Here is a 23,250-nt window from a genome sequence, read left to right on the forward strand (position 1 = left end):
ATCATAAAATTACTTGAATTGGAAGGGACCATTAAAGATCATCTAGTCCAACCCCCTTGTCACAAGCAAGAACATCTTCAACTAGTTCGGTTGTTCACAGCCCAATCCATCCAACCTGACTGTGAATGCTGCAAGGGACAAGGCATCTACAAGCCCTCTGGGCAACAGTGTCATCTGTATTTTTCACTGTATAAATAATAGTGAGGAACCAACCTGAAAACCTACTTCTTGCCTCCTGTGAAGAAGCAAGTTTGCTAAAATACTAGATCAGAAGGAAATAAAACTCAAACAGTTATAAAAGGAGGTAGAGGGGGACATGACATGGGTAAGACCCCAGTTCCGTACTTATGAACTTCCTGTGCAACCTCAGGCAGGTAATTGTTCAGTTGTTTGTTGTTTTTCTCTCTGTTTACTCTACATGCTGGAAGAGAAATCACTATTTCATACCATTGCTAATTCACAGACGAACCTTTAAAAAGTAACTGATGATGGGGTAAAAAATTATTTTATAGAAGGATTTGCAACTCAGAGCAGTTAACTCCAAGAATGACTTCATCAGAGCTGACTTTTGGCAAGTGACACGCTGAAAAAGAACACCCTTTACCAACGCTTCTGAGTGGACTAATACAGTGTACTTCTACACACTTCAGATGAAATCTGCAATAAACCCCTTTATTTTCACAGAAATAAGAACCCAACAACCTACACTACTGTTCAAAAAACCATCATTTTAATCTTTGATCTAGGGAGAAAGTTATGACAGAAACATAGAAGAACCTCCTGGCACTAAATCCTGTTCTGTAACTTAAGAACCTAGTACATTCTACGTAATTTCCATCCACAAATTTTGTGTTCTGAACTACAACTGATTTCTTTAATATCAAGCATTTAAACATTCATCTTGGCCTAAAAATTCCTCAAAGAACAAAACCCCCTCAAAACAATCAATAAAACTCTGATTTGCTTTAGCAAGAAGAGCTTCTTTTACAAAACCTATCATCAAATTACTTCTCACAATATCACATTAAAGTGCATTCAGTTTGTACTTGGTTCATGGACGAAGTATAATCTATACACTAGCCACTTGAATATTCATTGTTCAAGACCACTTAAGTCCACAGCAGTCTTAAACATGAAAATAATTTCAAGCTGAAAATATTACTTTCCAATAAAGATATACGTTAACAGAAATTTAATACAAAAATAGTAAAATGGAATCCCAAACAAACCACACATTTGGTTTGGGTTAGGACTCATCTCTTCTTGCACTGCTACTGCAAAGCTCAGGTAAACTAGCTAATGCTATTTTAATACAGTGGCAAAAAAGGAAATGCAAAACACTACTGTAGAAGACACACAGATTTTCGTTGGAAAACAACCTCAAACAGCGTTTTGTAAGCCAGCTTGAAATAAACAGCTTTGCACTACAAGACTTAAACCCAGAGAATAGTCAAGACAGGTCAGTTGAGAAAAGTGACGTGTCAATAATCCACACTCAAATCCAAAATCAAACTACTGAAATTGGATTACGCAAAAAAAACCAACCCTACAATGTTTTATTCTTTCATAAAGCAACCAGAGCATACGTATGTACTGAGCTCAAAAAAGTTACATTAACATAAAAGTTTCAGTGATGCAGAAGAAATTTAAAGCACAGAAAAACTTGCAAATATGCTCTCAAAACATGAGACATAAGCAACACTCCACAGTCCATAAAATATAAGCACTGAAGTCTATACAGCACCAAGAAGCCTAGTTCCCTAAAATGAGGTTACATTAATGGAACAGAATCATTAGTTCTCTGCGGGCTCTTTTTCTTAAACTTTTTTTCTTTTTCTTAAACTTTTTTTTTTTTTCATTTGGACCAGTGACATTACTTTATGGTTTAGAATATACTTAAGATTCAGATTTACCTCAACAGATTCAAAGATTTAAGTGAAACGGCCACTTACCAACTGAGCTATGAACCAGTCACAAAAAAAAAAAAATTCTGTGATTAGACAACATACTGCTGAATCACAAAATAACCTTCTATATGCTACTAGTAAGAAAGTTGAATATCTCCCCCCCTTTCACAGACAACATGAAGTATAGTAACCTGACAGCTAAGAAAGGGCAGGATGTTTCAGTCAAAACAGTTATGAAATTAAATATAGCAACCTTTGGGTTAGTGTTTTCTCTATCCTGGTAAGTGCAAACTGATCAGGCCAAGATGTACCTAAACATCTGAGCTGCCAAGATTTATTAGTTCATAAAGCAGGAATTCCTAGAAATTCTACCTCTTGGCTATTAAGAACTTATTCTGTACTAAACAGATGCAGATTTACCCAATTAGGAACCCTGAATTTAGGTCCATCAACCAAAATTATGGTCTTAAGAACTGAGAGAAAAAGAGTTGAAAAGGGGATCCTACTGCTGCTCCACATTTATCTGTGCATTTCCAGGATTTTCGCTTGGTCTTAAAAATAGCCAAAGATAACTTCTACATCCCTGAAGTACTGTAAATGTAGATTTTTATTAGTTTAACCTTCTTAGTTAGGCAAGTAACTTTCTGACCACAAACAATCAAAAAAAAAATCAAAACTGGAGAGACTACAGATCCAGTGATGGAAGAATCCTAAATAGTCATAACAATCTTGCAAGAAAAAGCACAAAAATAGAGGAGCTATCACTCCTGCCAAAAAACTGAATACACACAAGTAGTCTAGAAAGGAATGGTTTAGTAATTCCCTCACAGGTAACAATAACCACTTACATCTTACTAATTTCTCATAATGAACTCGGAAACAATGCTTAAAAGAAACTTTCCATAAATACCTAAAAAACTTGTACTTCAGAAAGGAAAGATCTTGAATTTCACTTGTACATTGCAAGTGACTCAAAACATAAAAGCAGGTTCTTCTACCTTCAGAAACAAGTATAATTCTTAGATTAAAATACATTATTAGTGTCAATTCTCATCTTCAAAGTTATAAAATCTGATCTAGAAGTTAAGACAAGTAAACTCTTCTTACCTTGGGGATTCCAACTGATGTACAAGGAAGAAACGAATGTTCACACTGCTCAAGGTATTTTTCCGAGTTGCTTTTTCCAAATAAAAGAGTAACCACAAAACCCCTGAAACAGAAAAAGGAAGACCAGCTAGAACAACAGTCATCTCTCCTGCCCCCACCACTGAAAATATTTCACAGTAAGTTATAGATGACAATATATGACAATTCTCACTGTTTACGTTCCTAATACAGTGCTCTTTCACAGTGTAGTGTGCCGCTCAAATTAAGTGACACAACACTCAGTATGAAGCTTTCCAGTCCTGTATTATATTATCAGTCTTGACATACTCTTATCAAACAGCAGATCTATATAGCAGTCTACACTACACAGTCTGCTGCATGAGAGGAACCTGTGATGGCATACTACCTATGCTCACAAATACTGGTACACAGAAAGATGGGTACACGTGTAAGCTGCTCTGGTTGTATTTATACAAAGACTCTTTCACTTCAACACTATGAACAAATAAACTCTTTTGAGATACATTTAAGCCACTGCATTGTGGCATAAGCCACAAAAACACAGACCAGGAAGAAACTATGTAGTAAGTATAGTAAGTAACAACTGGTTGTATATGTTTAAACAAGAAGTAAGAAAATTTTCAACTGGGAACATATTTTAAGCTGCAAAGAAAAAAAACCAAAAACCAAACAACACAAAAACAAAACCACAGTACTCCTGCCAGGATGCATAAGAACAGAGTAAAGGAAAAAGCCTAGAAGATAACTCAAGTTAAACACGAGGTGTTGGGTATTTCTGGGGCTGTACATTTCGTGGGGTGTTCATTATTTTTGGGTTTTTTTGTTGTTCTGTTTTTAATTAATTCAGCATATAAAATCTAAATAAATGCACTCCTGGATCATTTACTTTAAAAGAATGTTAGATCAGAATCATTATCTTCTTCCCTCACAATTTTACAGTGATATTTAAATTATGACTTATATTTAAGCAGGACAACAGTTAATTTCATTATTGTTTTCTTTATGATACAATGAAGGCATCAGGGAAAAAGCAATCATTACAAGAAGTTCAACCATGCTACAACAGCAATGACTTATTTACACCTTACGGACACTAGGGCACAAAAACGCAAAAAGCTGTTTTTACTAAGATAATAGATGAAAAGTCTGTGCCAATTACAGCATAATCAAAGTATGGAGCCTTTGAAAACTCAAGCATTAAAAAGAGTAAGTTACTGCTGCTCAGACTAGCCTTGGGATGGCTAACATGCATAGGATTTTTTACACAAATTTCACTGCATTCAATTTAAAGGCCAGCTGACCAACATTTGCGGCCACAGGAACTCACAAAGTTGCACCAGACTTGAAACGTGCCGAAGTAATACATTCTTTTAATACAGACTGCTGTTGATAAACAGTAGTCTTACTTAAACGATCCGAATAAAATTCCTAACCAAGGTAAAATATGCCATTTGAATGCTTTCATTCCCAGACTGGGAACTGTTCTTTTTCAGTACTCCAGAGGCTCAGTAATTCATAAGCAGGGAGGTGGTCATTTATACCTGAACAACTCCAGGGAAAAAAACCCCATTGCCACACACCAAAAAACCCACCAAAACCCAAACACCTCCCCCCCACAAACCCCACTACACAAAATTATTATTGGTAACTTGATAACGCAGAAGAAAATTACACTTGATACTCCGATTCACATCTAGCCCTCTTTATCTGCCAGGCCCATATACTTTTTACCTACGAGGACAAAAAAATAAAATCAGGTCTAATTGCTCTTCTGTTCCAGATACTTCCAGATAGCTTTAAATCATACCACCAATGGTGCTAGTAGCATCATAATTCAGTTCAAGGACAAAACCTGCTTAGAAAAATCTCAATATTAGTTTCACTATGCTTAGAAGTTAATTAATGTTTTCCTTGGTAATGTGCCTTATGAGGTTTTTTTAATTATTAAAAAGTTTGGGTTTTCTTTTTATCTACCACATTTCTATTAGAAACTTCGGTTGTCTTTTAAAGAAGACAGTATACCCAAAATGCCTTTTTTTTTTTTTTTTTTTTTTTGGTTTGCCTAAAATCAGTTTCAACTTCAAACATCAATTGGCAACTTGGGGTGGGTGGGTGGTGTGCATGGAAAAGGAGGGGAGAGGGGTTCTCTTATTCAAAAGGATTGAAGCCTTCAAAATAACTAGGTATGCATTATGCATCTGTTTCAAACATTATGACACTTCTAAAGCTAATGACTCATTCAAAAATACTAATATGCTACCAATATAGTTTAAATATATGCTCATCTTCCTAGATGCCTTTAAGTACTTTCATTTTTAAGCTAGAAATGCTAGGAGCTTCTACCTCTACAGCAGAAATTAATTCATTTCATTCTCTAATTTAAACTCTTGTGCGCATTAGAGAAGGATACGTAGCCTGACTAGTCAGCGTATCTGTTAGCTAACAGAAACTTCTAGTGTAAATGCTTAGCTAATTCATCAAAAGGATATTCAATACAGTAAATGAGAAATCATTTTAGTCTTTTCTCTAAATGAATAGAGCAGAAAAATGAAGAGATCATATTTTACTCAAATTTTTGTTAAGTTTTTCCAGAAATTATTGGAAGGCCAGCTTTTCACAAGGACAAATTAACAACAGAACAAAAGATGAAAGACAAATGGGGACTAGAGATTTATCATTCTCCCGCCAAAGCCTGAAAAGTAACAGCTGAACGTTTTGTGAGAAGTCAAAAAGCAGGTTCAGAACCAATCCCAATCTGGTCAGCAGTTAGAATCGTCAATGTAGGAGCCAGTCACATATATATGGATGTTATTAAGTATCAATACTTATTTTTTGACAACAGAACAAATTCCTTTAAATAGAAAAGCAACTGATGGTCCAGGAAATTTAAACTTTCACAACATCAGAAGCCTAAGGCTGTTGGCAGAGCCACAATTCATGTCACTTTTATTTTACTTCCTTAGGATTGAAAGAGCAAATGAGAGCGAGTAAGGTAAGAAACATTCATAGCACAAAGAAAAGGCACATGGTAAAAAACAGGCCCAGCATTCAAGATAAGGGGTTTACACCAATACTTGAAGCAGAGGCAGAAAACAGCTCATGAAGATTAATATCTTGTAATAGTCTTGGCTACACAGGTTAAAGAAACAGCATCTATTTCTTCCCTCCCGCTTTTGGTGGAAAAGAGTTCAGTTCCCTAAGCCATGAGTTACCAGATCCTGAATTGAAGAGGGATGTACTAAAAACAAAGAAAAGCTAACTTTATAAATCAGTCTTGAAACAGAACACAAGGAGAACTTTTGACTTAGAGCTTTTATTCATATACACAAATGGTTTCAGTATCCTTCCAAGCACACAAACAATAGTACAACTTAGTACAAGCTATCTGTGCAAACACACCAGTAATAGTAAATCAAAAAGAAATAATTAGATAGCACATAACAGAAGCGAAACAGTATAAACAGATTGATTATGTTGATACAGCTATGGCATCACGATTGTTTTCCTTCACAACTCACTGGCATATAATTTAAATGCTTGTGTCAATAGTAAGAATGCAACCAGCTAAGATTCAATGTTTTCTTTTTGAAACATCTTTCTTAGTTTGAACTACAAGATGGGACAGTAGTGGACTCCCGGCTTAGTGGAAGTCAGAACACTTTGATAGAAGCCAGTTTTTGAGCCAGTATAACAAGTTAGAAAACTGTATGACAAATTCGTAAGAACTCCAAATGTCAACATAAAGTTCTACCACAAATATCCGTGTCCAAAATTGTCATTTTGCTCCAGGTAAGGGTATGGTAATATTAAGAACACTACTATAATCACGAGCCAAAATTAGATTTTTATCTTCCAAATTTATATAAATGATGTTATGGTATATAAGTGCTAATCGTTAAGTGAAAACGTTACCTCATAACATTAATTTCTGTTTGATTCTAAGAGAAACACAACCTGTATTTTGTGTAATTTCAGGGGAATTAATTCAAAAAGAAAAAGCAGGCAAGAATAATTTAGATATAAAACTATCTGGCCTAGTTAGCACTCAGTTCTGTATGCTGAATATTATCACTTAAAGTAGGTGTGCGACTCTGAAAAAGATTAACAGTGGAGCCAGATCACAGCCTTAGCCAAGAAGATGTGTATGTTAAATTAATGAAGTAATAGCACTCTACTGGAAGGGCTGAGACTTCATATGTATCTACATAAGTAAACACATAATAGGGAGACGGACACAAATTTGACAGATACACTACCACAAGACTAATTTATCCTTTAAGAAGATCAGTCTTCACTAGCTACAAAAAAATAGCTACAAAGCTACAAAGCAGCAAAAGAATCACAGCAAAGAGATATCAGAGCTGACTTGAGAATGAGTGAGCTCAGGCACTAGAGGCAGTCTCACAGCAGCAAACTGCAGCTAACTTCAGACATACTTCGCAAGAGACTCCTTTGACTGTTAGCTTTGAAAAGCCAAGCCACTGAAATTGATCAAGAAGGAAGGATAAACTTTTAAGAAATTGTTATATTTCACATCATTTTCCATACTGCAAATACTCAGGAAGTGGTAATACAAAACAGTAAATGGATGAACTCTTGCCCTTTGGATGAACTCTGCCCTGGACAAACAGCAAAATATGCCAATCACACATTATCAACATATAACGAGACAAAAGCATTTATTTAAAACTTAGTTCTACTTTAACTAAATCCTTGCTCTAGCACACTGACTATTCTCATTTCTCAGAAATAGAATTCCAAGTTTAATTCAATGTGCTAAAACATCAGTTAACATCAGCTATTTGCTGCCTTCCTGTCTGTCTGTATAAAAGTATGAAATGCCTACAGCTGCTGATCTACTAGTTCAAGATGCAGCAGGATTTAGCATATTTTCCACACATTCAGGAAAATATTCACTCACTTTCCTCATGACTGAAGTATATGAAGTAGGAAAATGAGATTGTGATAAGGGGACATAATTACTTAGTAAGTACCTGGGATAAGAACTGACACGGTAATAGTAACTATGAACCGAAGTTAACATTGGTTTTATAGAAGTATGTGTCCTCTAACACCCATTATAAATAGCTACTTTTTGTTAACAAAAAAAAAAAAAAAAGAAAAAGAAAAAAGATTTCTATTTTGCCTGGGCAAAGGTAGTATAAGCACTACTCAACAGCAAAAAAAAAAAAAAATTATAAAATTGAGGTTTTAAGGAAAAAAAAATTGCTCCTAAAGAGCTGCACAAATGTGGAAACATTAATTACACAAGTCATTTCAGATTTTCAGAGCAAGCTATTTGCTAATATACACATTAAAATTTTACTTCCATCGTAAATTATACAAAATACTAAGTAGTGTACTTACCCACCCACAAAGCAGAGGATATAAAATGCAAAGTAAAATATAGCAAAGGGTCCAAAAGTTACTAGAAAAAGCACAAGGCCAAGACTTCCCCATCCCCATATGGAAAGACTGGTCTGTAAACAAAAACACAAGGAAAAATAATAATTAGTATGATATTCATATAACTAAGTCTCCAAAGCAATATTTGCAGTTTCTACAAAGCTTTGTACATTTTAACTAAACATTAAATAAGTTTTGCTTGATGAAATAAAAATTACCTTTATTTTTTGAAAGCATACTGCTATCAAGTATACTGTGGGCTAGTAGGCCATTTTAGCCAACGTCAGAGGATTTTTTCTTTGAAATACTGCTACTCCTCTCTCATTTCAGAGCAACTATCACCCTTTAAAGTGTCATTTCTTTTACTTTTTTCCTCTTAGCTTTGTCATTTTTCTTTTACTCCTCTATTCTCATTTTGTGCACTTTTGTTTCTTGAGATGCCTTCCCCAAGGTGATGTTCTCCACTACTTCCAAGAAAAATGCAGGCTTTATAACAGAGCAGGAAGAAACGAATACAACCTTGTTTTACACAACTAAAGGTGTCATTTTCTGCAACAAAGCAACACTATCTCTTCCCTAGATCAAAACCGGTTTAAAGACCAAAAAACCATCCCTTTCTCCAGTCAAGTCACAAATGGGCCAACAGGTGGCACCAAATATTTGGTGCAAATTTACTTTTACTCTAAATAAAAGGGAGCGAAACTTAAGAAACTGATTAATGCAAAACCTTTTACCACAGAAATCAGGAGCATTCAAAGAATTCTTTGAAATATCTAAATACAATTCTGTTCTAAAATCCAGACATTTAATATACAAAGATCACATATTCCCAGATGAACATTTTCTCCATACAAGCTACGTGAGATCTAGCTTAGCAGGCAGGACTGATACTTTGACAGTGAGGGGGACGGGGGCTGGGAGGTCACAGACATACACGGGACAAAGGTGGTTTGAAAAGCCCATGGTGCAGCTGAAGTTGGCTGCAAGAGCATCTGTGAGGCTGATGGGATTTTGGGGCTGGTGCCTTGCAGAGCAAAGCAGGCAGCACTTCACCTGCACTGGCGGATTCACGAGAACTATGAAAGAAGCAGGTTATAGGCAAATAACCTGTAATGATATAGGTTACAGTATAAGTGTATTCATATGCACATACATATACATACACACTTTATCTATATAGATAGATAGAAGTATGTATGTACATATACATACACATATATGGAGGGTAATTAAAAAGCAAGGGAAAGCCTGACTGTAATGAGCTACAATAGTTTTGAACCTTCACAATGCTGCAATGCAGTCAACAAGGATTATATAAATTAAATTCAATCTAGTCTCTAGTTCAATATGGAAAACATGTTTCAGCCAAGTCCCAAGAGTGTGAAACCAATGATGTCAAGTATTTATAGACCACCAAAACTGTTCCAGCTCTAAAGTTCTCAAGTTTTCTTTTTTTGTTGTCTAATTTACGCCTTTCCTACTAGTAATCAAATGACACCCTGACGGGAACTCAGACAATTGCTATGTCAACAAGTAACACTAAGAAAGTATTTAAATAAACTCGTCTTGCAGTTTGACATTTAGAAAACAAGCAGGGATTGAACACCGTATTTGCAGAGAGACCTTTTTTAGCTTTTAATATGGAGGGCAGGGGAAGCTTACCTACAGGTCTTATGTCTCTAAAGGGACTATTATTTAGATTTCATCTGTCCATCTTAGGCATCGGATTCAGAAAAATGAGCTTCCTCACAAAAAGTTTTTAAAATCCTACAGAAAATGAAAAGTAACGTAAAATAAGGCTCCCACATAAAGCAGCATTGTTTCTTTTGCGAGAGCAAGATATCAGACTGCCCAAAAGCAAAATCAAAGCTCTAAGGAGAAACAGTTTCATAGATGTAAACTGTAATCAGAATAATGTAATTCTTCCTAGCTTATTACAAGTTTAATGGAACACTGAGATGAAACTATTTTCTTCCTAGTTAAAGTTTCTTAGTAAAAGATGGAGAAGCTTTTTTCCTTGGCATTTGAGGCTGGAAAAAATGACAGTTGTCTACATACTTATATGTTTTAATTAGACATGCTGCCAATTAAAAAACTGGATTGCAAGTTATTCAATTCTTTTTAAGCGGAAAAAGTGCTATATTAGGTGATATTAACTGTACAATCCACACAGCTAAAATGCTGAAGGATCAGAGCTACAATAAATAAAAAAAAAATCTTGGCCACAGCTGAGTAGACGATTTTGTTGACTCATAGTAAGTAAATGCAGTAGATAAACTGCTTGGAGGGTGCAGAGGAGAGAAAGAGAAGGAAAAACCACAAAATTTAAAAAAACTTGACAAGTAAAAAAGACATGAGCTCTCATTAAACATCTACATTTCACTAGACAAAGAAGATTTGTCATATTCATGCCCTCACAAATACATTTTAGAACTTCTGCAGAGCACTACAAGTAACAGGAAGATAGGCACACAGAAGATAGCATTTAACTGTGGTCTTTTTTTGTCAAAAAAAATCAGTGTGCTTAATGGCATTTTTTAAAAAAGTTTAAGTTCTAAATATAGGATAAGCATTCTAAATGACTGAACAAAACTGAATTGAACTAGAGAGCAGGATGCATATTCAGAGTTGGATGAATGCATAATTAACAAAGAAAGTTCTATAATTCCAATAAATAAAACCATGACCTTTTGTCCTATGCTCTGCTTTTACAGTTTAGCATATGGCTACAGAGATTCAAATCTCATTTGGTATTTTAATAGGATTTCTTAAAACTCACACAACTTGGTACACTGCAGTAAGGACAACAGATACTGGCCCAATTCTTGTATACTTTAGATGAGTGGTTTATAGTCTCAGGGATTTAGAGACATTCAAAAGGGATCTAATCATCAGCATAGTTCCCTTCAGGCTGACTGTAAATAAAATTTCCCCTAACTTTACACTTCTTAAAGGGACTTTGGCAATGTATCTCCCAGACAAAAATTAAAACTTTGTTTAAAGTTCCTTTAACACATCAGAATCAACTATCAAAAAAAGAAAGTCCAAACGTTACAGAAATACGACTATGCAGCTGGTAGTATGGAACTAGCTCAGGTAATCAAATCAAACTCCGCTACTTCCAACTTCTTTCCAAAGTTTTAATTATAATGTAAATTTTTTAGAAGATTCCCGGTTTTACTGAAGCTCTGTCTAGCCTAACTAGAGGGTGAATGCTTGTCACTCTTGACAGAAAGAACAAGCCAGTCTTCAGAAGAGATCATATAATGCCAGCACTTTAGCAAACTAAACTGCAATTGAAGGGCTGCCTCCAAGTCCAAACAGCACACTGAAGAGCCTCATGAGGTGAAAGGAGACACACTAAGGTGAACAGTCACATGAGCTTGACTCAGCTGTTACAGATAACAAGACTACCACCTCTCAATGGCACCTGTTTTCTTTTTTTGGGGGGGGGTGTCTTACAGATATAGCATCCAACAGGCCCCCACCACTTCTGAAGATTGGCATTTGTGACTGTTTTCAATTTAATGGTCAACAGAACAACTTCAACATTGAAAGAACTGTCATCTAGAAATAAAAACATGCTGCTTTGCTTACAAGTCTTTCACTTTTTATATATCCAATTACATTTTCCCATTAATATTTTTAAAATGACAGTAGGTGACCTGTCCTAACCAGACATTGATAAACAAACTATTCTTTGCCATTTGGGTAGTTTAAACTCTTTCATTTTTTTTAACATGATGTTTTGCTGAATGTATTTAATGCCACCTCTGGGCTCACTTTAAAAAGTCAAGGATTGCATATACAGTACATGTCAAGTTTAATTTTGTTAATTCTACACATCTGCATTTTAACTTGACTTCCATTTGGAGTGTAAATGGAACGTGGTCATGTATAAACCTTTCTATAACTAAGGTGAGTGTCAGTTTTGTCAAGTGATTAAACACATTCTTTGAGGATTCAAATTACTGTCTTCATTAGCATGACAAGTAAAATTGCAAAGCTGTATCAACTGGATTGCCAATTTCATCTGTGATGAAACTGTTATGTTACAGTACTAGGAGAAATATTTAACAATTGTGAAATAAACCATTGGTATCTTTGTTGTTACATTCTCATATCTGCCAAAGTTAAAGCAATCAAGAGAAAGACAAGACAAGAGGGGTTCTGAATAGAGTTCTGCATACTCTCATTTCCTAGGATCTCTAAAGATCCCTTTTTAACTTCTTCCTTCTTATGCTTTTGCACTTTTCCTTCCTTAGCCCAAAAAGGGCAAGGCAAAGCAAAACTCTGAGCTCCATTCCCATTTCAGACTATGTAAAAATAATTGCAGTGAATCTACAGAACAATTCACTGCAGTCCTCACAAGAACACTCTTGGAATATTTGTAAAGGAATTTTATATACTCTATTTTGTTTTCACTGTTCCAAGTTTAATTTATTTTTTTCCCAAAAGTAAGCTTAAAATATTGAAGTATATAACTATACAATAATCTTTTAAACAAAAAAAAAAATTACACAATTAATGTTAAGAAGTTAGGCCAATGAAGTTTCTGCTGGATAAGTGCCATATTCCTGCTGATGTCTCCTGGTTACAGAGGCTAGAAACTCTCCTCTCCTCTGCTAAGCAAGAGTCCACCTGTCCGCTCTCTACCTCACCTCCACCTCTTCCGCTCAACGCACACTTTGTATGTCAAATGGCTTAACTGGTTAACAATTGGATTAATTCAAGTACAATCATGTCCAACTATTTAGTTTGGATCTTGCATGAGACAGAAAAGCTTTTAGGATCATTTTCCCCTACCCTCCCCCCTGTTACACAAAGTGGTCTAACAAAGCCCTCATGGACATTATTTTTTCATCTGTATTCTAAAACCACAATTACTGCACTGTTTCCACTATTCATGAAGCTCATTTTTAGATGTGCAAACCTTTAAATGAAAATATATGCTAACATTTTCTTAAAGCACATAACATTCAAGTACAGTATGTAACTAAAAAGTTTAAAAGCCACTGTGCATATGCTACTTCAATTTCAATTTTTATCCAGAAAGCAAGAATTTCCATTACTAAAAACCTGCCCATCTGCTATAGTCAGAATTTTACTATTAAAATAAAAATAGAAAAATTATGTTCCATATTTTGATACAATTTGTTTGTGTAACAAAGTTGGTGAAGAAAAATGAGTCTTCTGATTAATACTGATAGTTGTTCTACTAGAAATGGTAAATACTTTCAACACCAAACTTTCTTTGAGAGTGAGAAAACAGAGTAAAATTCAGCCTGGATTCAAGAGTCAAGATTTTTTTTTCTTCTTCTTTCACACGTCCTGTGCCAGCATTGCTGATCACTACAGAAAATTAGGAAGTGGATTTTTTAATTTGAAACCAACCTTCATTTTACTGACCTTTATTTTCAGCACTAACAGCTATTCTATTATACAGCAGAACTATCAGCAAGGGACAGAAAGCCTCATTTCATGTAACCTTATTTTGAAAGTCGAATAAGTATTTGTCTTGCTATGAAAAACAAGAGGCCACATTCACAGACATATGCACTCTTTCTGATAAGATGCTTGCATTAAAATCCACTCTGAATTGTATTCTAGTTTAAAAGGATATGGAGTTTTGGTCAAGTTTAAAAGAAGTACCTGAACATCTTGCATTACGATGGGAAACAGGAGATGCAAGCCCACTTTCAGCTACTTAAATATGTGACACACTCAAACCCATTTTTAATATAATTTCCAAAGAAGATTTCAAAGATCCTTTTCCTTTGTAACAATCCGTATTGACTTGTAGCTATAGATAGTTTAGCCATGTGGACAGAAGACATACAAAAAGGATCAAAGCATTTTGCATCACCTTAGTTGACTGAAACAAGGCCAGGCTTACTGCGTGACAGGATCACCTAAAGTGATCTGAAGTCAGAAAATAAAATAATCCCTCAAACTCTATCTTGAATTCAAGCCAATGAGATAATCTAGACTCTTCTATGTTCAGCCTCTGGATAAACAGATTACATCTATTTCAAGTTTTGCTAGTGTAAAACACTGGCAAAGGGGAGAGATGGGGAAGCCCCCAGAATCTTTATCAAATAAAAAAGAAAGCCTGTTCTAAATGGCTAAAAAATAAATAAATAAAAATTAAGTCACATGTTCTTAAATCAAGAAACTGTTACTGCATATTTCACTTGTGATTACTGCTCAAGCAGTATTTTAAGCTTTTTAATTACTTGCTTAAGATTGGAGCAAGGAATTATTTAGAAGTTCCTTTCACCAAAGTTTTCTTTCTTTCACTGCTAAAGAAACCAAATACCACTAAACAAATTTAAAAAATCATCAGTGCTTTTAGAACAATTTCTACCACTTCAGATTCCCAATATTTATCTTAACAGAAATACACTAAATCAGTCTTTCTCCATAAGAGTCAGTTCTAGTAGGCTGTCTCTTTATGTTCCATCTTTAGATGGAGGATAAAGTGGAAAAAGATGGGTTATAAGAGCTCTGATAATGATCATTCTTAAGATAAATCTGTTATTTTTCTATGGAGATACGACACAATTTCACAGCAGCTGCTGTGCACAAAATAGTTTGCGCAATCTTAAATTGATAGAATTAGCTTAAAAAAAGAAAAAGACACACAATACAGTATCTACTTTAAGAAATCTCAGAAATTTCAAACAATAACAGCCCCACAAAAATAGAAAGTGAAATGAACTGAAAGTGCTTAGTTTCTGCAAGTATGGAACTGCCAAAGACCTGAAGGTATAAAATAAATTCCATAAAATTATGAACATTTTGGAAGTGTACACTGCAGCAGCAGTTATTGTGCTTTTTTTCCCTAAACAACTCAAATGTGAAACAGCAGACAGTACCCTGAAATTTTATATTAAAGATTTTTGTTTCCACCACTGCATGACTTGCTTAAAAGCATCTATAAGCAAGTAATTATTCTCAAGCAAACTCGTTAAAACCAGTAGCTTCTTCTAAAGAAACTGAAATACCATGTTTCAACAACATATCAACAGGATGTGTGTTATATTTTTACTAAGAATTAAAACTTTTTATATGTGTTTATAGATAGTTTGCATATACATAATTATTTTATATATATACATATATATGTACACACACAAAATCCAGTACTTAAATTTACTGTAGAAAGCTTAGTCATTAATTTCTAAATAATGTTTTAGTACCCTGGCTTCCTCAGGTTATAAAATTAGTCACCTGAGAGTTTTGTGTAATTCTTTAATCCACTGGTAAAGTTATATCTGCTACCTGCAGCACAATTTTCAGAGTCCTATGAACTACAACATTATCCCACCAACATTAAGATGCAACTGCTCTGGATGCAGTAATTTTACTGAGGTTTTTTTATTCTTTTAGAAGTACATACCACAATCTAAAAGTTCCCAAATAAGCAACACTCCTCATCCAAATGAAAAAGTTGCTTTAAAAATATTGAGTTAGCAATACAACCTTAGAATATTTTTAACCGAGACTGGACTAAATATAAAGAGGGACTCTATTGCCTTATTAGGTCAGGTTAAAAATGTGAAAGAATACAAGTGGATGAAGCTAATGCACATTAGCTATCATAATACCCATAAGGAGTCCTCCAGTAACACTCAACAAGACTAAAAATTAGTTTCCACATTGCCTCTAGTGATCATGGCTGTTGTCTCCAACTACAGTCAGTCATGTCACATGTCTTTGTGGAATTATTTTGGTAAATGAAATAAAGCGGTTAAAAGATCCCTCTCCACTCCTGGGAAGGGGGGGGCCGGGGGGGGGGGGGGGGGTATGTATCTTTTTTTTATTAAAAAGGCGAAAAGCTATAAACAATAATGTAGGGCTCAGAAAGGAAAACCACATTGAATTTCTCAGCCATTATGTCAAATGGCACCTTGACTACAGGCAGTACTGAAACCAGTATTATGGAATCCAGAAAGCCAAAGCTCAACAGAAAGCCACCACAAACGATTTCTCAAATTATACTGGCAGCAGAAGAGGATCTACAAGAAGGAAGGTCCAGGCCAGGAAGAAAGAAAAATACATGCCAGTCAGCCTTACCTCAGTCCCTAGGAGGGCTGTGAACAACCAATATGGATTTACCAAGTACAACACACCTGATCAATCCAACTGCTTTCTACACTGACGTGACTGATGTTGAGGACAAGGAGGGGGGCTTAGATATCGTGCACCTTACCTTGCCTTTAGCAAGACCTCTGACACAACATACCATAGCCTCCTTATCACAAAACTGGTGAGGTATGGGGTGGAAAAGTACATGATAAGATAAGCAAAAACTTGACTGGATTGCTGGCTGCAGAGACACATGATCAGCGGTACGAAGTTCAGTGGGCAGCCAGTGACTAGGTAGGAACCTTCAAGGAACAGTGTGGGGACCAATGTTGTTAAATGTCTTCACCAACGACCTGGGTAATGGGAAACTACACTCCCGGTAAGCCTGCACAGAATAGCAAACTGGGGTGAATGCTCAGTACACTGAAAAGTTGAGCTACTGTTCACAGTGATGTCAACAGGGTAGAAAAATGGGGTGACAGGTGTTGTGGTTTAACCCCAGCTAGTAACAAAGCCACTTGCAGCTGCAAGCTCACTCCCCCCACCCCAGAGGGCTGGGAAGAGAATCAGAAAGGAATGTAAAATGTGAAGGTCAAGATGAGAACAATTTCATAATTGAAATAAAGTTAAAACAATATTATTATAACAGTTATAATGAAAAGAAGGGAGAAGGGGAGAGGAATGAAAAGGAAGGGGAAAAAAAGGAAAAAAAAAAAGTGATGCACAATACAATTGCTCACCACCTGCTGACTGATGCTCAGCCAGTTCCCAGCCAACCTCCCAGTTTATAATCAAAGCATGATGACCCATGGTACAGAATATCCCTTTGGCTAGTTTGGATCAGCTGTCCTGACTGTGTGTCTCCCAATTTCTTGTGCCCCTCCAGCCCTCTCGCCAGCAAGGCTAAGAAACTGAAAAATCCTTGACATAGTATAAACATTACCTAGCAACAACCAAAACCATTAGTGTGTTGTCAACATTGTTCTCACACCAAATCCAAAACACAGCACTGCACCAGCTACTAAGAAGAAAATCAACTCCATCCCAGCTGAAACCAGGACAAGAGGAACCTCCTGAAGTTCAACAAAAGCAAGCAGAGGCTTGCATCTGGGGTGGAATAACCCTGGGCCACAATACAGTCTGGGAGCCTACTCTCTGGGAAGCAGCTCTACAGAAAGGGGCCAAGAGGTCCTGGTGGGCAATAAAGTGAACACGAGCCAGCAGTGTGCCCTTGTAGCAAAGGTGGCCAATAGCATTCTACCCTGTAACAGTGTTACCAGCAGGTCCAGCAAAACTTCTTCTCCATCTGGACATCTAAGATCACTCCTGGAGCCCTGTGTCCAGTTTTGGTCTCCCCATTACAATACAAATCCATCTGGAAAGCAACGTACAGTATCCAATTCCACCACAAGGTATTTTGCGCCAAAACAAAATACATCTATATACTGAAGCCACATACTGGCTACATTAGCCACCAAGGGAATGGTGGATTTTAAAAGTTTACTGGTGCTCCCAATCAATATTCTCACACACACACACCCTTTCATGTGACTGGGAAGCAACACAACTTTTAAAAGTATTACCCTCCTCCTCCACCCTCTGGTGCTCACCTTTAACTTCAAAAATAAACAAGCAAGAGCAGTAGTCTCCTACACACCTATCCCCAACATAAAAGGTATCTACTGCCTGAACATTGGAATCTGAAGAAACAGCTACTAACATTATACTAATTGATTTTAATACTTTAGGGAGGTTGGGTTTTGTTTTAATTCCAAAACCTCTGCCAGTGCCAGCAGCACAAATCTAGTTCCAGTTTGGATTGCTGCTTGCAGTGATCACCCCTTCACTATATCAATTTATCTTCTGATAGTTCCCCAACATTTTTTAAAAGTATGTAGTGCTTTTTAACCAGCATCATAATTAACAAGCTACAAAATGAATGTGAAAACAGAGTAATCTCAAAGATAAGAGGTTCCAAAAGAACCACACACCTTAAAGAAGCAGTTTTCAGTAGCCAAAAAACAAATATAGCACAGGTTGCAAATTCAGTGCATTTTTAAGAAGAAACTTAAATCCAGTAACAGACTACTAGCACCTCCCTCTAAAGACAACTACTCCACTGTTTCCTTCTTAAGTTCAAACTTGCTGCAGTTCTTTAAGTGCCCTAAGTTTTCTCCAGTTACAAAACACGAAAAACTCTGATACAACCACTATTTCACTACAAATTCCCAGTAGTCTCCCACAGTACATCTAAACTAAAGGCCAAATTTCCTATGAAGCATGCTTAATGGATGAAGACAATATAATGGTGGAAACAGATGTTACACAAAATGACGAAAACCTTTACAAAGCTAAAGCAAGCCTCAAGTCTTCCAGTTCCTTGCAACTGTTTTTCTGGACAGAGTACCATCCCATTGCATAAAACAAACCAAAAGAAAAGAGATTAGTTCAGTGTCTCCAAAGTGGACTAAATAGTTCACAGTGTCCAAAGAAGACTGCAAATTCTTCAATGAGCAGCTAACTCTCAGCAGAATGGACAGTGCAGACAGAAAAAGCAGCACCTTGAGGGTATGCCAAAATATGCCCTTAAGAAGGGGAAAAAAAAGGGGGTTAAATATTTTTGTCTTTTTCCAGTGGGATAAATGTAATGGGAATATTAATACAAACAATCCAGAACTTTCCCCATGTGTTTTAATATCCTTTCCCAGTCCCTCCTCCAGTCCTTATTGCTTGTCTGCTCTACTCACTCACTTCCAAGATACGTTTGGTCCACCATCTTTTTTGGGAAGCATGGTTACTCTGTGCATCTCATTCACAGTCCTCTGCACTTTTGCCTTTTCCTGAATACTGTTACTGCGAAAACCATTCTGCCTGCTGCTTCAGCAATTCCTAAGAAACTTCACAGGTTTTACTCAAGTGATTTGCTACACAATGCTTCTGACAGGCACTGCAGTGCATAGCCCAGAAGCAAACAGATATGCGTAAGTAGAGTGGAGCCTCCTACAATTTCTTCCAAAACTCTACTCCATAACCTCTGTCCATCTGGCCTCTCTATGGAAGCCAAAAGTCCGCTGAGTACCCTAGATGACTCCTTTAGCCTCAAGTAGTCTTCCTTTCCTTCCTCACAAAAAAATCTGATCCCAGAGTTTCTGTGCCAACTAGTCCCTAGGTATCACCAAGATGCATGTACTACCTCCTGCCCACTACGACACCGAGGAGGGAAAGCAAGCATCAAATCTGCAAACAAAAGTTTAAATAGAGGGGTAGTTCTATGAACTCAGTGCAACACTTCATTCTCGAACATCAGGGCATGGAATACTTGCAACAAATATCAATGAATTTGGAGGGGGAAATGGGGAAGGAAACCACAGAAATGGTGCATCAACTCTTGCCACTAGTATTTCAAGATTACAGACTGAAACTAATTATAGACTAAACTAATTAAGTCATTTGAGTATCAAGCTCTCAGGGCAAGTTTACAGAAGATATCTAAAAACCTCAATCATTGCCACTTGCTCAAGAACATCAAGAACAAAAAAGAAACCTAACCAAAGCAGAATTAGCTAACCTTACTCATTAATTTTTCTGGAGGCAGAGATGCATTCAGAAGTCACAGAAGGAATGATGACATTCCCTGTTTTCAAAAAGACAGGAATTATTATGGATATTGATTCACTTAGATCTAAGAAGCAGGACACGCAGGAACGTGCTATACACTTCCCTCACACTGAACCATGCAGCTGTTGATCTAGCAACTTCTCCCGTGTTCCCACTCTCATACCTCTCCAAAAGGCTGGTTCACCAAGATGCAACAATTCCTCGTGCGGTTGCTGCTTATCTGCTGATACGAGAAGCAGCATCACACCAGCCTGTGTCTGGTGTGAGGGAGAAAACCTCTTTAGTAACAGCCCAAACTATATCCAGTTAAGCTGAATATGAAACAGCACTCAGTGTCTTAAATTCCTTTATGTATGCAGGATATCTAAAGAAAAAGATAGCAAACCCAGTGACAGCAGCAGGAAAGCAAAGATAAATATATAAGGAAGAAAAAATAAAGAGGAAGGAAACACACAAGAGCAACAAGCAGTAAATAAAAGAACCATCATACAGACAGCAAAGCAGAAGCATTCATAGACTAACCCAGGTATACTACCCCGCACAAGAGCAATGCAGTTACTTTGACCATTGGAAAACAGAAGAATGCTTTGCATAACGCATCAAAATAGCAAGACTAAGAGAAGTAACAGTTATGGGCAAATCTATAGAAATAAGAGAAAAAATGAGAACTGTGCAAGCATAATTTATATTGTGATTATTAAAACAGAAAAATAATTTCAAATAGAAAACAAAATAGTATCAGTTAAATAAAGCATAATCAAAACAAACAGTAATACCCAACAGCAGACCATCATTAAGTGGAGAATTCAATAAAGGAAAATACTTATTAAAATAATGGAAAAGCTTAGGAGCATTCATAGAAACATTACATTTGCCTTTGGTCTCACTATTACTACTTCAATGTTCTCAAGAATTCTTGAAGAAACTAACAGGGCAACTGCCAATGGAAAGAAACAAGACCAATACTATCTAAAGTCTAGACCTTAAAACCAACAGAAATAAATAACTCATTTCACAGTTTTAGTCACACATACAAGTCAAATTAATGCAAGCATAAAGCACAAAAGAGAGAATGCCGTACATAGTTGTAAGACCATAAAGCAAGGTGCTGGTACTAAATACTTGTACATACAAAGCAAGAGTAAATTATGTTTAACATTACTGTGGAGTCCTTAATTTAGAAAAAAAAGGTGACTGTGAAAACAAAAACTGTGGTAAGAGTGAAAATTTAAATTAAAACCTCATTTTCCTATCCTAGCATTGTAAAGAAATTTCTTATCAAAACAGTGAAAGTTATAGTCACACAAACAATTTGTTTTCCCCAAGAATTTTAAAATCATATATAAGCAATAAATGAATCATAATTCCCATTTCATTACATGTACCATCAGATTAAATCAAATTAAAACATTAAATCACAATATTTAAGATTTCCATTGTAAATAATTTTACCTTAGTTAATGAAATTTCAATTTGTTAGCATCATGATCAGAAATAATAATTTGAGTATATAAACTATAAAAAGTTATTTTCTTCCAAGTATGCTAAAATAGGTTAGCTACATCAATCAAATATAGATTTCATTAAAAATTACAGTATCTATTAGTAACAAATATGCCAAGATATACCGGGGGGGGTGGGGGGGGTGGGGGAGCGGGCACGGGCAGGGAAAGAGACACTCAGCATAGCATTTTAGGTGAAAGAAAATAAAAAAAAATTATACCAAAACACCACACACCAAAATACAGATGCAGTTTCAAGTACAAATAGTTTCTTCAGTGGATAAGGAATATGTATCACTATCACTGATCCTATTATTTTCAAGAAAACACAAAAATCATTACATATGCTTCAGAAAAGTAAGACGATACAGTGTTATCAAATACTACAACATTTGGGAAAACTGAAAACAAAGTTTTGAGCCATGATGAAGGATATGGAATATAAAGGTTTAAGTGAAGAAGTGCCAGGCCTCACTCAGAAGAAAGGACCTGAGAATGAATCATCACACATACCTCTCCTCAGTCTGCAGCAGCAGTTGTTAGAATGGCAGCATGGCAACAAGCAAGGCTTCATCACATCTCTAAGTCAAACAGTTCCAAGATCACTTTGATGATCAGCAAAACTAAAGCAATCACAGGTTGGATACTTATTTCCTACAGCATGTATGCCACCAGATTTTTAACTCATCTACACAGTCTGGAATGCCAAATGCTGAATACAGGATGACTGGGAACATCAGGCATGTTCTTTCCCTTTGCTTTCAGTACTGATTAAGAGCTATGAGAGAAATTATCGCAAGTCTGAGGCTGTTTCGTAATCAGTTGGCTAGCTGTGGCAAGAATTTCCGATGAACTTATGGACTATTTTCTACTTAGCCTCATCCAACAGCACTGACAGGAAGAGTGGAAATGCAAAGCATCCTACATGATGTGTAGCAATTCAACTTCCTGCTCAAATTTATTCCCTTACATCACAGGAGACAGCTTATGCTACACCGCCTCAGAGTACAGTTTCTTAGAATTTCTTAGAATTGTAAAAATATAACTAAGAAGCAAAATACAAGATCATAGAATAGTGACATTTACGAAATAATATTCTGATAGAAACACATTTTTCCTTAAAAAAGAACTGGGATGACCCCTTTCCTCCAAGAGGTATAGGATTAAGGGAAGAAAGGCTGAGGAACAGACATACAAAATAAAAATAAAAATAAAATCACACTGTAACAAAAGCACAGCTGCATTTGAGCAGCTAATATTCTTCAAAGTAAGCCCCCAAATTCATAAACATTCTTGGAAAGAAAATGTGTGAAGCTTGTCTTCCTACCCAAAACCCCAACTACAATGGGATTCTGAATTATGCATTTTAGACAACGTTACAGAAAACAGGTACCTGTGAACTTTTAATTAGGGCACATTAGCCCTCACCTGAATAAGGACAGTTCTATTTCCACCTGTGACATAATAATAATTAAAAGTTATTGATATTTATTGTTTCTGATCATCAAAAACTTTTCCAACCAAGTCAAGGCACAGAAAGGACATTGTACACATCATTTAATGCAGTAAGGGACATAATGGAAAGTAAACACACAGAG

General features: G+C 36.1%; 1 protein-coding gene across 5 annotated transcripts in view; it reads right to left on the reverse strand.

Moving 5' to 3' along the window:
* Positions 1–23,250, reverse strand: part of SNX13 (sorting nexin 13) — a 67,258-nt gene that overhangs the window by 38,208 nt on the left and 5,800 nt on the right. For all 5 annotated transcript variants that reach the window (XR_005103716.1, XR_005103715.1, XM_037383879.1 and 2 more), the window contains exons 2-3: positions 8,403–8,515; positions 3,015–3,117 (exon numbers count right to left, since the gene is read on the reverse strand). Coding sequence is in view for 3 of the 5 variants with exons in the window: in XM_037383879.1 (XP_037239776.1) it covers positions 3,015–3,117; positions 8,403–8,515 (216 nt within the window). In the remaining 2 variants the exon portion in view is untranslated. The remainder of the gene's footprint in view (positions 1–3,014; positions 3,118–8,402; positions 8,516–23,250) is intronic.

This window comes from Falco rusticolus, chromosome 4 (genome assembly GCF_015220075.1).
Source record: "Falco rusticolus isolate bFalRus1 chromosome 4, bFalRus1.pri, whole genome shotgun sequence".
Taxonomy (NCBI): Eukaryota; Metazoa; Chordata; class Aves; order Falconiformes; family Falconidae; genus Falco; species Falco rusticolus.